The 13,658-nt window shown below is 41.2% G+C and overlaps 1 protein-coding gene across 3 annotated transcripts in view; it reads right to left on the bottom strand.

Annotated features, from left to right (window-relative positions):
• Positions 1-5,263: 5,263 nt before the first annotated feature.
• Positions 5,264-13,658, bottom strand: part of LOC124302050 (DNA-dependent protein kinase catalytic subunit-like) — a 112,379-nt gene continuing 103,984 nt past the window's right edge. For all 3 annotated transcript variants that reach the window (XM_046757810.1, XM_046757809.1, XM_046757811.1), the window contains 3 exons: positions 8,633-11,591; positions 8,255-8,469; positions 5,264-8,180 (listed from right to left, as the gene is read on the bottom strand). In XM_046757810.1, coding sequence (XP_046613766.1) covers positions 8,103-8,180; positions 8,255-8,469; positions 8,633-11,591 — 3,252 coding nt within the window. In that variant the 3' untranslated portion in view covers positions 5,264-8,102. The remainder of the gene's footprint in view (positions 8,181-8,254; positions 8,470-8,632; positions 11,592-13,658) is intronic.

The following is a 13,658-nucleotide window of genomic DNA, read 5'->3' on the forward strand; positions in this document are numbered from 1 at the left end:
CTGTTTTGTCTGGCCTAGCTCAATATCTTCGTAATGAGTTGCGTGAGTCGTACGCTTCGGGTGTCCACAGGGCAACCCAATCCACTTCGCCATCTTGTAGAGGTTGGCTCGCCATATGTAGGTAACCAATATTATCCCGAGAAGGAGATCCAGGGCAAACCCGGTCGTAAACAAGACGTGCTGTTCCTCCTTGTCACGGCGGTGGCTGCCGATTTCGGAGAGTCGTTGCTGCACGTCGTCTAGGGATTCGTCAGCACGTGACATTCTCCATGCTGAGCCCTTCCTGGTATATTCCGACAAGATGTTGCCTTGTCCCGAGTTTTATAATTTTCCCTTCAACGGTTCTCCGAAGCTTGGGGCTATTAGAGAGATGCTCAGTGAAATCTCCGGTGCGTAGAAGTATTGTTCGCGGCTTTCGTAAACGCGCATTCCGGTGAGAGAGGTACTTCGGGTGCGTCCTACACAGTCAGCGCTGAGGTGGTGTATCCCGGCACCTTCCAATGTGGTTGCGACTTCCATCCTTGCCGGACAGAGTATATAAAGATGTTCCGGTGCATGCAGCGAATAGAGCCATCCTCCCTGGGAGGGTAGATGCTTCCAGAACGAGTCGTCTGTCGATTGAATCCTTACATCGCAGAGCCTGTACGCGTCGATTGAGGGGTTTATTAGCATCATTACTTCGCATTGCTGCGATGTCGATACCTCTTTCAGAGGGGTCTCCATCGAGCAAATATAACGGTGCTCCACCCTGGTGCATCCGTTAATATATACGGAGTCTGCCATGAAGTATGTGCGGCGGTCCGCCGACACAACTATGTACGGCGTCGACGGTTGAATATGTGCCGACCCGTTCAGTCCCGTTCCGCGTTGGGACGCTGGCCACGCGTACATGCGGTAAAGGTGATAAGCCGCTCACTCGAGCAGGGGAATATGAACCATGATAAGGATCCTGCCCGAGTGGAACACAATATCCGTATTAACAACGCGGGATAACGATTCTCCTCGTAGGTATTCGGTCGCGAGGGGGAATTCAAAATCGGGTACCCGAGTCTGTATTTCCCTCGTGATGGCGGTTAGCTGTGTCGCTGTTAACATGCTAGGATCGTAACGTCCTTCCCTAGCCATTGATATCGCGAGCAAATACTTCTCGCTTGTCTCAATATATTGCTTGACCTTTGCTTCCACCCGGTACGCGAAGTTCGCTAAGACATTACGGCGCATCATCATGCTCGTCTGGTTGGATAGTTGATTGATTCGTGCATGCAGCTTATCGACCATGTCTAGTTCCATCAGATGTTCTCGATGTAGTTCCTGGAATCTCGAGTGGGTCACGTGAATTTCTTTATTGATTATTTGAGTTAAATTGGATTGATCATTAAACAATCGATCAATCTGTGCTTTGATATACGTTGCGTCTTCTTCATTCATTGTGCCGAATAGCGATTTGCTGAGCGACCCGATGAAACCTAGCGGCACCGACCGCTTCTTCATAGTTCGGATTCTTAATGGCTTAATTGGTGCGCTAAGTCTGTAATTGTGAGAAATGGCTTCAAGGTTATCTGCCATTTGTTTAGCGCGCTGCATGAGTCCCTGAAGGTAGTCCAACTTCGTCATTTCACGGCAGGCTTCCCTGGTTGTGACCCGGCAGCATGCCCTGAACGTCGAGACAACGGCGGCGCCAGAAACCCGAGCGCTGCTCCGCGTACAAGGTACGAGGTGAAAAGGGAAGGAACAATAGGTCAACCCAAAGGAAAAAGAGGAGAGTCTTCCTGCCCCCTTCCCCGCCAAGAGGCTGAGGTGGCATATTGGGAGAATAACACCCTAGATGACATCGAGACTTCTCTCACCACAACATCAAGGAGAAGGAGAGCCAGAGGGCCTCAGAGGGATTAACTAAGGCCATTCGACTCCTGAAGCCAGACCCGAGTAGTCCCGAGAACTTTGAAAAAAATTCAGTACGTTTCGAAACCGACAAGAATGTCCAACGCAAACTACCTCCGCACGTTCACCAGGGCGACAGCCAACAAGGCGTGCGCGGTCTGCCGCGAGAGCCAGACGAGTTGCGCGAACTGGATCAGCTGCTACCTGAGATGGGCAGACCAGGCAGGTGGTTCCGACCTCAGCCCCTGCCCTCTCTGTGCAACTGAACTGTCAGGAAGTGAGCAGCTGAGCCACGCAATCTCGTGCCTATCAAGGTACGAGAAGGCGATACGAGCACCAGCACCAGAACCAGCACCAGAACCAGCACCAGCACCGGCTGAGGCGGCGCCTCGACCGCCTCGCCGAAGTTGACGAAGGTACCTCCGCCGGCGAAAATGACGTCAGCAACGATGACCCGCGCGGTGGAAAAGGTGAGGCCCGGCGTCTGCCCGACCTGCGGGAAGAAAGTAAGCGAACAGCACTGGGAGGAGTGCTACTTGGAGCGCTACCTCTCGCGCCGGAGGCCGGCAAACACCAATTGCACCCTCTGCGGCGAGAGTGTCGGCGACAGACCGGGTCTACACGCGGGCCACTGCGTGGAAGCCTTCGGTCGCCTCCTCGTCACGTAGGAAGCCCCCGTCGCTCGAGCAGCTCCCAGAGCCACCCACGAGGTCAGCTCAACAACACGGCAAAACGATACACCCGTGCAGGCGACGGCGTCCCGACGCCGTCCACCTGTCAGCACCAAGGAGAGGGGAGTCCAGACCAGGCGGGACAAGGAAAAGGGGGTCCAAACCGACCACCTAGTCATCTTGGAGGGAGAAGAGGCTCCCTTATTAATAGACTATCGAAGGTTGAGCAAGATCATGATCCCCGCAGTGCGTTCACGAATCATGGGGCGCTGGCTTTCGCTCCAGAGGGAAATGGACCAGCTTCTTGGACCCGCGGAGGAGGACACACCAGAGGAAGGCAACTTGATCGGCTGGGAAGAACCGGCCGGCGAAACGCCGCCCGCAACACCAGACTCTCCGGCGAACCTCGCGGACGTCCTGCAAGGTGAACCAGAGGTCGTGGAAGACCTGATCCGGTGGGAGGAATCGCCGGGCGGAACACCACCCGCGACCCTCCAAGCCGAGTTAGCCGAGACCGAAGAAGACGAGGACACCGAGGTTGTCTGAGGACACCCAAGGACGTCAAGGCAACCAGAAGAAGACCAGGCTCACGAGGGTGACGCAGCTGGCGAGGCGCAAGGACATCGAGCGACGAGCCAGCAGTGAAGTGACAAGTGAGTGAAATAACCAAAACCAGAATGTGTTGTATGTGTGCGTGGGTCACGAAAAAGCGCATGTGCGATGCACAAACGATGTTCTACCGATTGATTAAAATATGCGGTCAGCGGTGAGCCAACCCTCCAGTGTCTCCGTCACCGTCGGCCCGACGCACCGAGTCGATGGGGGCATCGACACCTAAGGGGGGAGGGATGTCACGAGCGCCGCATATTTACACTGAATATATCATAAATCATGTCAATCATTAATATCGCTTTAGAGATGAGGAAGCATAGCTTTAAATTCATTAGTTAATCCATATAAAATATTTCTTACAAAACAGTTCGTGGAACAACCAAAGCGCAACGGCGTAGTTGACGGCCAGCAACGTCAGCGTCTTCGCGCCCGCCAGATCCCGGGTGTAATCAACACCGGGATGAGGCGATCGCGAGATCACGTGCTTCGAGGATGACCGTCGCGAGGCGAGCCTTTGTTTCAAAATTGTAAACTCAGCGAAAACCTCGCTCGCCGCCCGACGTTCCAAGGGGTGTCGGACGAGCGAGCGAAGTCAGTCCCGTTAGAGACAGAGTAAAATCAACATCTACGGAAACAGGCTCCTTCAAAGCTGTCGAGTATAAAGTTATCAGTCTTAGAGTCATCGACGAATATAGAGTGAATTCCTCTAATTCTACACGCGGTGTTCAAAGCGTCTCGCGTCGCGACGTCAGTCTTTCGAAGCTAGAATATAAGAGTAGACAGCTGTGCCACGAACTTAATCAAGTTGTGTAGTAATAAGAATAGTGATAATTGACAGAGAGTGAGAATTCGGAGTAGAAACCACCAAAAGAGTGAGTAGATGTATGAACGAGAACCACTGGGTTAAGAATATTTATGTAAGCTTCCTCGTCTTAGATATTCACCCGCTGCTTTCGCTTGCTATTTTCAGTTTCATTGATTCATTAAAACTTGATCCCATAGTAAACATTCTATTACATTAATATCATTGGATCCTCCAAACCTATTCCCGGGATAGCCCTGTAGAGGACGATCACCTCCCGACCCACCAAAAAAATAAGATTAAACCTCTACGAATACCTAGCGGGTTAAGTCGTCGCGTGCGAGACCGATCCGCACGTGACAGACTAAACTAAAAAAAATGTTATCCTTATTTCCGCCCGTGAATAAATTGTACGTTAGCAAATAAGATATGTATTAGCTTTCTAATTATTGTGTATAGGGTATAGAAGCAAATGATATTGTGGTTAAAAAAAAAATGATTGCTGATTATATTTTTATAATATAAATTATATGCTGAATCATAAATAACGGATGCATGTACGGTATGTAGAAATAATCCTCATTGAATCCTTGGTGTTACATATCAGATTCATTTTCCAACGTTCGACAGCTATACCTCCATTCTGATAACTACGATGTCAGCCAATACCTCGATGATGGAGCCTGCACAGTTAATCATACAACTCGATGATGCTGACGTTGGTAGAAGTCGAGCCTTCTTCGCGATAATCAACCTTGCAGAATGAAAAATTTGCCGATACACGCGGGCCTCTCGACGTTATGATCCAGCTTGTCTAACGATTCCATGGACTATTTATCAGCCTAAATTCTGAGAATCAGTTCTTCTTCAAATTCAGTGCTGATCCTTCCAAGTTTTACTGATCGATGTAGGGCCTCACAACGTTATACCTCAACTTGGCAGACGAACCCGAAAATTCGTAGATGCTAGCCTCTCAACGTCTCATTCCTCGCTAGGAATGGAAGAACCTTCTCAATGTTGACTTATGGTGGAAGAACCTTCTATAAACTGACCCGTGCAAAATTTACATGTATGCAGCTTAATGTCTTTACGCGGTAATGTCTCGATCATGCTCGACACGCGTTGACACTGTGGTAACGTTATAGCCGGTATGTAGGTTCCACGTCTGCGCTCGGTAATGTCTCTATCTTGTGATAAAATAGACGGTCGTAAACTATAGTGTCATACTACGGAGTTTCTTACAATGTCGATAAAAGCTACGGTAACGTAGAGCGAATCAGTGATGATATCTGAAGTTTCTTTGATGTTGTTCAAAGTGATACAACGCGTGAAAATAGTATATATTATATAATCCCTGTGACGTTTTTTGAAATATGTTTACTTGTTGCTTTAGTGCATAAGATGAGCAGAGTAAATAATTTTCGACTTGTAGATGCTGCCTTTCACCGGATACTCAGTGGTGATTCGCTGCCGTAAATCTTGATATTTATTCTAACCAGTACTCTTTATTCTCTTTATTTAAAACTGTTGTATTGCAATGTATAAATTCAGTTATCAAGATGAGAATACAAAATTATTCAACGTAATGGGAACTCTGGCACTCAGATATGTTATCTGGTAGAGATATTGAATATATGGGCGAATATGTCGAATTGCATCAGCAGACTTGGACTATGTAATTATTTATGTGCAAATTTCCAAATTTGTTGCAATGAAAATTTTATATTATATTTCAAAATTACAAAAACAGAGTGCGTTTCTATAAAAATAGTAATAAAAAACAGCGTGACCCATAAGCTATAGTGCATATTTTCACTGCTAGGTGCAATTTCTTAAGCCACGCCTCTGGCAGAGATCCCAATACTTCAAAAACTATTCTTAAAGATATATTGGCCGTACTATTTGGATTAAGAGTTTGAAATAGAGGAAAAAGTCATATGAAAAATCTCCAGCGATGTTCTTTGCGTCAATGATAGTAAACACGAATATTACAACATCTCTATTATGACAAATACCAGATGTTAAATATAAACAATTTGAAAATAAGTTTTATGCGTAGGAATTTCGATTATATGTCAAAATATCACATGATAAATTCAACACGTCAATTGAATACTCACACATTTAATATAATTTACCTCAACACATACACCAATCAACACATGTTAAAACAACACAGACACCGTTTCTACAAGTGGCATTCCTACGAGTTCATTTTTGATACATTTATTTGTTAATCTTGTGGAAGTTGATTTAATTCGATCTAATTTAATTTAATTTAAATACTTTGGCCGCCACTTATATAAACGAACTTATAGGAACGCCACTTGTAAAATAATGTGCGTCGAAATTTACAACGTTGACATTGTGTCTTGATTTTGTGAATTTTATTATTTACTTGTGATATTTAGACGTGATACCAGAATTTCTATCTGACAAAACTGTGGTATTTTAAATCTGATTTGAATATTTTCGGACTTATTGTTTTTACATTATACATTTCCTTAGAGAAAGTGCAAATTTCGAATATTTTAGGTGAATTGAAAAATTAACTACAGAGCCAGGAAGCGAACCTGGTATCCAAAAATGCTTTACCGGAGACTTACTCCGCTAGACCACCTAGCCGTCCTGACTACAATGTCATTAATTTCTCTCATCACCGGTATTCGAAGTTTGTTTTGGTTTTCGTGTGCCGTGAATTTGTATATATTTAAATTCGTCGCAAGAGGCACATCAGAGACGTTTGTATGCGGCTTGTTTACGTGTGCACATTAGAGACTTGTGTCTGTGGCTTGTTAACGTGAGTAACTCAGTACACTACATTATTTTAGCCAATTAAACGGGCCCAGCCATTCATGAAAGCGATATGTAAGAATCATATCTATTATTTCAGCGAGAAAAAATGCTTCGAGAAAGTGCAAAGTTCGAATATTTTAGGTGAATTTAAAATGTAGTGTACTGAGTTACCCACATTAACAAGCCACATACAAACGTCTCTAGTGTGCCTCCTGCGACGAATTCAAACATATGTTAATTATACATTTCCGGCAATCATCTGAAATTTTTCCGAAACAGTGGTTTGTACTTTTTAAACCGTAATGTAGAAACTGATTTTTGACCTTAGTATAATAAACAGAGTTGTTTTCTTGGAAACAAAGCTCGAATAATTCGCAAAAACTTGATAACGTTTTCAGATTGAGACTCATATAATTATGTTATGTTATAATTTTCTTCTAGGTTCTAATTTTGTTAAGTTATCTTATATTGGCCAGAATATAAATATTAAAAGTCATGCGTTCTGAGCAGGGCCCTCACTCGGGTCGGAACATTCGCAAATTGTTGTATATCATTCGACCCTCATTTCCAAGGAGACAACCTCTTACCTCTAAGCCGTAATGTTTCTGATCTCGTTACAATGTTCTTGGATTTGTTTTGCTTACTATAGAGAGTTCCAGAGATTACCAGGAAGAAGTATCAAGCATAATTATCTCCAAAGTGGATACCAATCGATTTCTGTTATAAAGATAGAATAGTTATCTGTCAATAATTAAATTCATGTATTATATAAATATGATAGTACAGAATTTCTCTAATGTGGTTAGACAGTTTTTGGGGATTCATTCAGCGAGTAAATTGAGAAAATACCACAGTTGTATCGTATGAAATGTTCTGATAATGAAATATGATCTCAAACTAGCATTTTTTTTCCCTCTTCTATCTAATTTTTAATCAAGACAGCACGGTGAATACTATGCTAAACTCTGTTACATGCTCAAGAAAAAAACTTCTTGCGATCGTTACATTCATATTTTACATACACCTGGATGCAAGACAACGAATTTCTTTATCGCGTTCAATACTAGTGTTAATCTGTAGTAGCCTAATATAGTAAATTTGAATACATAAATAAAACATGATTTTTGGTATGTGAGACGACATGTCGATAATAGACACATTTTGGAACATGTATGATTGGATCTTTGGTAACAGTACCCAGCAGGCTGTGGTACATCACAGACTGAAGCAGGTTGAAAAACAACCTGCTTTTCTTCCCTACAGTTCTGCGAATTTTCCTCAACGCAAATAAAGAGTTTTCAGCCACCACAAGATACGCAACGAGGTATGCGGTAAATCAATCACATCCATGGTTCCCAACCGTAAAATGTACGAGCCAAGATATTAGGATCCGTGGCTTGATCCAATAAGCATTCGATCTGAAATTTTTCCTACGTTATACATGGTTTCTTAGTTTCAGTTACACTAAATAATGTAATAATAATGAAATCACCTGTTCTTCGATGTTTAAATTTTCATCATCCTTCTTCGATCGTACTCTTACTTGTAAACCATTATTGGTGCCATTTATAATATCAATATATTTGTTAAAATATTCTGTATTCCCATATCGCTCTTTTATCTGTACGAGAGTAAGCTTAGATGGTTTTACTCCGTTTAATTTATCCATAACAATGCTTATCTTCTTCTTTGGGTACCATGTGACATCTAAAAGAACATTGCTCTTTCAGAGAACTCTTAAAAATACATAAAGTGATACACATGTACCACACTAAAGACGACGACGATGACGACGACGACGACGACGACGAACCGTCGAGCGACTACTAAAATAAATCTGATTATAACGTCAGATATTTAACATACAAACCTGAATCTGTACATTCTTTATCCCGTGTCTTCTGTCTTGCCAACCAATTTAGCGATGGTTCTTTTATGAAAATATCCATGCACGCGAGAAGTGGGTCTTTTCCATATTTTAATGCCCGTAAAACATTCATCATTGTTATTTTTAATAATCCATGTTCATTGAATGGTTGTAAAAGCCCAAGAATTTGTGGAGTCAATCTGAATGGCATAAGTTCTGGTACTGATGAATCTACTGCAGCATCAAAACTATATCCAAAATCGATGCCTAATGCTTTTCCTGACGCATAAGATATCAAAGTGTTGGATAGGTTTCTGTCGCCAATTCCCAGGATCCAATGAGCGATGCACATTGTTGCATAAGAAGTAATGAAGTTGTAACGTAGTGCGAAAAATACCTCAGATGACGAACTCAAGCTTTTGAATGCGTTCCGGAAGATGTCCCAGTCAATTCCGTTTTTACAGTAGTTGAATTTTTCTGTAACTGCCTCTCTACTATACTTTCTACTGTGAGGATTACTCATCCATTCTCTGTAAGACCTCAGAATTTTCTGTCGTTGTGTCGTCTGATGCTTAGTTAATACCGCGTTAATAATCTCGTCTAATGAGCTTGTTTTTTTAACCCATTGAATTAGTCCAAGCAAACCGGTCAAGGGAAAGGGCAGGTAAGTGTTAATAGACAACTGACGTTGCCTACAAGCTGTGTCTGCTTGTAAGATTTTATTCATTAACATAAATAGTTGCTCTATTCTTTCATCTGTTCTTAAGTCTTCACCAAATTTAACGAGAAAATCAAAATTTTTGCCATTGTTACCCAGCATACTAATCTTGATCGGTTTTCGGAGTGACGTCAAAATCGTCACTTCGGGATTTATCTTTACAATTTGTGTATGATATTGAGGCGTAGGTCGTTTATCGTAAGCATACTGTCCTGGGATTTCGACGTTCTTTCCGTTAAATGCACACAATAATGGGCTGTAATATTTGAGCGGTACCTTAAGAGTATTTTTTATACGATTCTCAAGTATTTCATCTAAGTCTTTCATTATCCGTTCAATCTGTAACGACAGTTCCTGACCATTCTTTTGTGGAAGTTCTTTTATTTTGTTTTCAAATTTAGCTATGACCTTGTAGACATCTCCTCGCAGTAAAGTTTGTTGGGGGTCTTTTGTAGTTGGATAAACCGTAGATAATAAATTATTTATCGCCAGATTGACATCGGTTTTCATAATGTCGGCTTTCAATTCAATCACATGCTGCATTAAATATAGCTCTGGTTGCACGACATACTCCAGGGCTTCGAGAACTAATTCCAAGTCATTGTTTCCTGAGAGAATTTGATTCAACTTATCAATGATTGGATGATTCAGTGAACATTTGTTCATTTTTTTTGCCATTCGAAAAGTGTAAATAAAGGAATTGGGATATATTTCGGCAAGTCTCAATAATATAGGAGTAATAAGCGAACATACAGGTGTTCCAACATACGACAACACTTGTGCTTGCCACTTGAGAAACATCCATGTCTCCACTTTCGCACTTATACACTTGAATATTTGTCTTAGATTAGGCTTTTGCGAATATTCTAGACTCAGTAGACACGGAAAATATTGACTGGCTTCAAGCGAACCATAGCTCATTGCACTAAGAGTCGAGTGCACTAATTCTTCAGACAGTTCCAGCATACCTTCGGAATAAGTAGCAACAGAACGACAATACATAGAAACTATTAAATAACACTTTGCTTTATGTTTGGCATTAGCCAAGTCGTAACATTTTTTCATGTTAATCAAACAGTAATCACTTAACTGTGTGACAATATTCTCTTGATCGTACACAATAGGTAAGTATTGCAAGTTTCGTAGATTTTCCAGCAAAATTTGACCGATCGGTTCATGTTTCATTAATAACTTTTGCAGTTCAATCACCAGGCTGCTTAGGTGCAGTCTGATATCTGTTTGAACTTTTGCATCACAGCAATTATCAACGTCGAGTTCAGATAATACTTGCCAGGAATCAATGAACGCTTTAAATTTTTTTTCTGTGGTTTTATAATCTGAATAGCGAAGATATTTATACATCGCCAGTGTACACTGCCATTCCTTGTGAAGGATCGAATTGTTATCTGTTTGAAATGGTTCGGATTGTTTTAAATACTTCTTCATAAAATGCCAATTGCACTGACCATATGCCGCATTTGCAACATTTAAGCAATGTTTGACGACTGCATTATTCAATTTTTCTACCGTTTGATTTGTTTCATTTGATTCTTCAGCCTCGAACTGTTGTTTTAATAACCCAAGAAAATGTAATCTGTAAGCAATATGTTTGTCCCACAGCAGTAGGTTATCCTGTTTAGATGGCATATTGTTATTCCAAACGGTAAGTATGCATTGTACATTTTGGGCGAGTTTTTTCTTGTCTTTGATGCCTTTCAGATACGTTTTTATGTCACTCAATCCTCGCAATTTCAGATAGTTCGTTATCTTTTGTTCGTAACACAGTGGATTTAAATGTTGCCATTGCTGTCTCAAAGTCTCCAAGGCATACATCAAGCAATTTTCTGAAAAATCTGGATTTTCATCGATATAAAATATTGCTGTTTCTTCGCCATAAGACTTTTTCAATTGAACTAATTTGTCCTTGGTATTCACCCAGTCGGTCAAAGATCTTGCAAAACCGTCGCTATAATCATTTTGTACCATTCTATGAATCTGTGCTTGCAATGCCCAAGAAGTCATCCAATTTTCGTTTAATCGCCCTTGCCAAAGGGCATCGAAATTTCCACCCAATTCTATTTCGATAAGGTGATTAATTTTATCCCAATCTGAAAGATACGCGAGACATGTGAATAATGATTCTTGGCAATAACTTTTAACCAGACCTTCATTTGTATGAAAAGCGTTTTCATAAACAATCTTTGCTGTGCTCCAGTTACCAGCAGCTTGGGCCAAAGATGCTTCCTGAAATCATGATTACTGTACTTTGAAACAAATACGGAAAGCACAATCTTTTTTTTTTAAATAAACTAGAATTACATGGAGCACTTCAAATGAACCCAACCACACTCCACCAATTAACAATTACCATTTACTTCGAGATTTTCTGTGGCACAGAATGTAGAGTGAAAAGCAATTAGTATAATGCATCAGATCGTATCTAAACTTGATATAGAAACTGACTTCCCATGTCAAAATAAAGTCATGATTACGCTGTAAATTTTTACCTGATGGTGGGGTAAAGCAATTCGATTCACCACGGGTATCGAATACCCGGAGTTGTTATACATAGAGTACTGGTGTATTTTAAATTATCTCTAGATATCGCAAAAATTTTAAAATTCAACTGATTTAGAAAAATGACTGGTTTTAAGAGAAATGGATAGCATTTTTCAGTCTATAAGTTGGTAATATAAAAGTTTCGTATTTTCAAATCATTTTGGTAGGAACTGAGGAGCGTTATATTTATTAGCGAGAAAAAATAGCACAATTATACTTATTGATAGATTAAATATGTAAAAAGTACTGCTGATTAAGTACGTCAGTTATTGAGCTAGTTTACGCCAATCGCTTAAGCCGCAGGCTATGCCACAAGTTTGACCTAAACCATTTAGGTCGCATATAAGTCTCGCACTTTCAGCAGTTCTCAGAAGGTCTACTTCGTGTTTAGTCAGGGTTTTTTTTCGCATACTCTAAGGTAATATTTAGGAAGGTATTTGACAAGTGCCCCAGTTACTCAAAATGTAAAATAATACGCGGCTTTGGTCAGCTGAGCTCTCTGAAGTTAATATTTATCCCTTAAAATGACCCTGTAAATTGCTTCCCTTACCCCCTAAGCTGCTTTTTTTAGAAAGTCGCTTAGTTTTTAGAGAATGCCTATGTACTCGGTACGAAGTGCATTCATAAAATGTGCCTATATTAAAAAAAAACACATTTCCGTTTCCGCCGGATAGCTGATAATTTTTGAACTCACAGCTGACAGTTTGGCGGCTGAAACAAGGGTGAGAGTCAAGGCGACGGTTTGAAAGAGTTTCGGCCATCTCCTACAGATGGCGCGGGAATTGCGCCACGCAAAGCATCTTGGGCAACCGGGGCAGAATGGCTTGTCTATACCTTGCTAAATATTACTTTACATACCTGTACTGAGCCCCCTATCAGCATTCGTGTAAACAGAAGTGGGCCAAACTTTTGCACTAGATGGCAGTGTATAATGCTGTTGTGGAGACTAAATTCTAAATACGACTAGAATTAACTTTACCACAAGACACTCATAATAAACAAGATATCATTATTCGAATCGTTGTGTATAATTTAGATTATTTCGGAATTGCCTACAGCTCAATCAATGTTGTGATACAATCGAACGAAAGTATACTATTTGTCAATAAGTCTATTAATCGCAGAGAAAACACGAGAGTTATACTTTTATCACAGTCTCGCTAGCGGGATTTGACTATACTGAGTATTTCAATCACTCTCGGATCGATAATAGAGCAAACCTGAAGTTAATATCCTGAGACAAAGCTCATGAGAAAGAATTTCTCAAAATACAGCTTGACCAGGATCCATTAAAGTTTTCGCAATGAACTAGTTTACACACGGTACAATCTGGTGGCCTGACCTATACCCTGACCTAAAATAGGTCTCCCACTAACGCTTACACCGAAAAGTAAACCAAAGCTGTACTTTGAACTAGACAAATAAAACAATAGAGCTAAGCTACCTTGTTCTAGCTATGTAGTTTTTTTCTGCTTCAATTCTGCCGAAGCGACTATACTAGTAGTACAAAGCTTATGAGATTCTTGCGGAGGGAAAACCTCTGCTTCTGTTTAATATATCCAAACAGCACTTACAAGGAGATTATCAGATCTCCAGATCACGGATTCTGCAGAAACCTCTACAGATGTTTCTTTGCCCCAAAATATAAAACTTCTGATATGGAGTTTCATCTATTAGGCTGTTTGTCAGACCGATTAGAATTAATTACATTAGTAGTTTAATGAGCAGAACCTGTTATGTATTTTTGTCTGA

This window comes from Neodiprion virginianus, chromosome 4 (genome assembly GCF_021901495.1).
Source record: "Neodiprion virginianus isolate iyNeoVirg1 chromosome 4, iyNeoVirg1.1, whole genome shotgun sequence".
Taxonomy (NCBI): Eukaryota; Metazoa; Arthropoda; class Insecta; order Hymenoptera; family Diprionidae; genus Neodiprion; species Neodiprion virginianus.